Genomic DNA, 3,603 nt, shown 5'->3' with positions numbered 1-3,603 from the left:
TCCCTCCCTCCCACACACACCCACGCGCCCCAGCACCCATCCCTTTTCTATTCACCCGCTCACCCTTTTCAACACACCCCAAAGCCACGCCGCAACGCAGCCCTTCCTCTTTTCCGGTAAACTAGTACAGTAGTAGAGCGTGTGTCGCACTCGCGCTAAAAGTCACGTCGCTGGAGTTCTTATTTTTGTCTTCTTCTTCTTCTTTCGTTACGGTTCAACTCGCGACGATTTGGGCCTGCTGACCTAGTCCGCATTTTCTTTAGCGCGTATAACACAACGTTACAACGTAGACGCGTGCGGACGGCGTTTGCGGAAAAATGGGGGAGGAGTCTGGGAGCAGGGGTACGGGGTACTATTTGATCGAGGTATATAAGGAAAACATTTCAGGCGAGAAAATAAAAACGTCCGGGAACAACAGCTGTGACCCATTTTCCTGGCGGGCGCGTGTTGCGCCTGCAGATCCTCACCCCCGATCCGCCACCCCCACCCCAGCACTAGGGGGTGAGTCCACCACGCAACCGCGCCTCTTATCAATGGGTCGCACGCCGGACCGATAAGATAATCTGCAGACACTCTTGCCTCGCCCCCTCCCGCTCTCCGCCCTTATAACCTGTCGCTTTCCCGGGGTACTCTGCGAATTCACTGGCGAAAAGTGAAAAGGGCGTAAGTCCTATGCAAAGGCCGTGGACTTACGGCGCCTCTTTACTTTTCACCAGTGAAATAATCCCTTTTGCTAGTTGCCCTGGTTAAGACTGATTCTAAGGAAATTGAAGGAAAAAAAAGGGCGTTTTGAGTCCTCCTGCACGGTAAAAAGAAAATCTTGGAATTCAAGTAGAATCCTTGAAAACTGACTTGAAATCCAAGTAGATCGCTTGAAATCCAAGATGTCATTTTTACCGTGTGGGTCGTCTTTCAACAACGGCTGTACCTCACGGCCTCGCTGCACTGTGAGTGTGTACCGCACCCCCGTGGTCGCTCCGTGTTAACGCCGAGCTAACGCCGTGCAACACCTTCTCTCGCCGCCACTCCGCTGGTTACGACAATCATAACTTGACTGCCGCCTTATTCACCGCGTGATGAAGGGTGGGAACTATTCACGCGGGCAAGTACCGCGTGCGGGGAAGTGGGGTGGAGAGACTGGGGTGGTTGGTGGGAGGTACAAAGAGTGAGAGAAAGCGCGGTGGGGTGGGGAAAAAACGCCGAAGAAAATCCGACGGCGGTAGCGACGAGATTCTTTTCACTTTTCGACGAAAGGGAGAGAAACTAACAACAACAAAAAAGGGAGACTGCTGCCCCGGCGGTGAGACGCACGCCCCGGTACCTCGCCTCGCGGTTTATTGGGCCCCGGCCGCTGCTTTTTGCTTTCCCGGGCCGAGCCGGGCCCTGCCGGAGCGGCTCAGCGGGAGGCGACCTGAATGACCAATCGCGTATTGTGGGTTGCTTACGCCCGCAGGGGCCCCCGGAAGAAGACGCAAAGAAAATGACAGGGTGTGGTGGGGGGATTCTGAAAGGGGACGTAAAAAAAAGAGAGAGAGAAGGAAAGATGATGACTGAGGCGAGTGTGTGGGAGAGTGTAGGAGGTTGGGGAGACCTGGGGGCCGAGCGAGAAGGGGGAGGAGGAGGGAGCGCCTCCGTGCATGGGCGCCAGGCAGGCCCGGGTTGGGCCCTGCTTTCAAATTGTCCCCCTTTCCATCCAATTAGTGTGAAGCGTCTTAATTGAAATATATGCGCCACTATGCGGTGTGCTGTTTGGCCGAGGGCCTGGGCTGGTCCGGCCCCCACTTGGTCCTCCCCGCGATGGATGGGGGGCGGTAAAAATGAGCTTTTGGTCAGCTCGCGCGGTGGGGCGCGGCGGGGCAGAGGCCAGCTGGACGCTGCGGGGGCGTTTGCTCATGGCACCTCCGGGCCCGAGCCGGGGCCCCGCGCGGCAGCGCAGCACACTCAGGCCAAGGCATGTAATTAGTCTGAGAGCAGGCCACGGCCTGCCTGTTTTCCCGTTGGCCCTATCCCCCTGCTCTCTGTCTCTTTTCTCCCTACCCTCCCTCTTTCCCTCCCTCCCCTCTCTCTCCCTCCCTTTCCCTCCCTTATCCTCCTCCCTCCACGCTTTCCCTCTACTCCCTCCCCCTCCCTCGCTACCCAGTTCCCGCTTTTCGTCAACACTCTACGCATGACACACATGCGACGCACTGACGGCAACTTCTCGTGACAGCGGTAGTAGACGAGAACGAGATGGCAGGGCTCGGGATTCGCTTTGCCGGCACCTCAGCAGCGGAGCGCCTGACGGGTGATCAGGCCTGCCCGCCAGGCGGGCAACAGTTTTAGACTTCGTCATCAACGACCACGTGCTATACTTTTAGGAAGGAAAAATTATACACTGCCACAAATCTATTTCATGTTTTTCTTTCCCTGTTGCAGATGCGTTTTTCGGCCCGATATGCGACTACGTGATCGCGCCCGTGGTGCGCTACTCGTCGGTGTGGAACATTCCCGTGCTGACGGGCGGCGGCCAGGCCGAGAACTTCGCCTTCAAGGAGAACTTCCCCGTCCTTACCAGGATGCAGGGCTCCTTCGGGCTGGTGGGCGAGACCATGAAGGGCATCCTGCACGTGTTCGGCTGGAAGGTCGTCGGGCTGCTCTTCCACAACAATGAGGTGCGCCACCGTGACATCTGTCGACGACAAATGCATCCCAACATCTAAAAAAATTTACAACATATTTTGTATTTACAATCTACAGAATTTGTTGTAAATTTATGACAGCTCATACTTGCTCGTCTATGAATTTTAAATTTACAAATTTAGGTTGTAAATTTACAACACATATCATGAAAGGTTTTCCTGTAACACTTACAAAACCTTACAGTGTAAATTAACGTACGTTGAACACCATTTACAAACAATTACCCTTTTCGTTGTCGCAGGTCGGCAGCTCGCAGGGCAACTCGCCGTGCTACTTCACCGGGGCGGCCGTCTACAAGGCGCTCAACTCGACGCCCGTCCACCATAACTTCAACGAGAACACGGCGAGCGCGGAGGAGCTGCGCGAGCACCTGGTGTACGTCACCAGCAGGGCCAGGAGTGAGTATACATATAACCACCCCACCTGCCCGTCTGCGTCGGGGCCGCGGGCGGCGCGTGGCCAGCGAAGCTGGCGCTGACGCTCCAATAACACGCAAAAGACACTTCCTCCGATATTTCCATCTCGTGTGGAAATCATTGCGCGCGCGCCGCACTCTGCGCCGTCAGCGCCGCCGGCCAGCGATCAGCCGCGTGTATTATCGGTCCTTTCAGCGTCGCTATCGGACTGGAAGAATGTCGGGCCAATCAGGCGCGAAAGGCAGACAGAGCGCGAGGAGAGGCATACCATTTTCTTATTTTTGTCTTTTCTCTCTCGTTCGGTTGCCGCATCGCCCCCCTCCATAACGGCGCTGCCGCTGCCGCCAGGCTCTGCTGGAAGGCCGACACCGTCGCGAGTACAGACAGTAGGGGAGGGAGGCGGAGATCCCACTGCTGTTCCTGCTATACTGCTCTGGGACTGCGAATTGATTCACCTTTTCACAGAAAAGCCGTCGTGCTAGACCGACTGGGGGAAGGACGGGGGGAG

The 3,603-nt window shown here is 56.2% G+C and overlaps 1 protein-coding gene across 1 annotated transcript; it reads left to right on the top strand.

Moving 5' to 3' along the window:
• Positions 1-2,357: 2,357 nt before the first annotated feature.
• On the top strand, positions 2,358-3,172 carry LOC127752036 (atrial natriuretic peptide receptor 3-like; the record flags this gene model as incomplete). Its single annotated transcript, XM_052276526.1, has 2 exons — positions 2,358-2,651; positions 2,921-3,172. Coding segments are annotated over 2 exons (531 nt in total), but the record flags the coding sequence as incomplete, so codon positions are not given.
• Between the last annotated feature and the right edge of the window lie 431 nt (positions 3,173-3,603).

Source organism: Frankliniella occidentalis, unplaced genomic scaffold, assembly GCF_000697945.3.
Source record: "Frankliniella occidentalis isolate FOCC.00 unplaced genomic scaffold, Focc_3.1 Scaffold3312, whole genome shotgun sequence".
Taxonomy (NCBI): domain Eukaryota; kingdom Metazoa; phylum Arthropoda; class Insecta; order Thysanoptera; family Thripidae; genus Frankliniella; species Frankliniella occidentalis.
The sequence above is the reverse complement of the archived record's forward strand: the minus strand, read 5'-3'. Positions and strand labels throughout refer to the sequence as shown.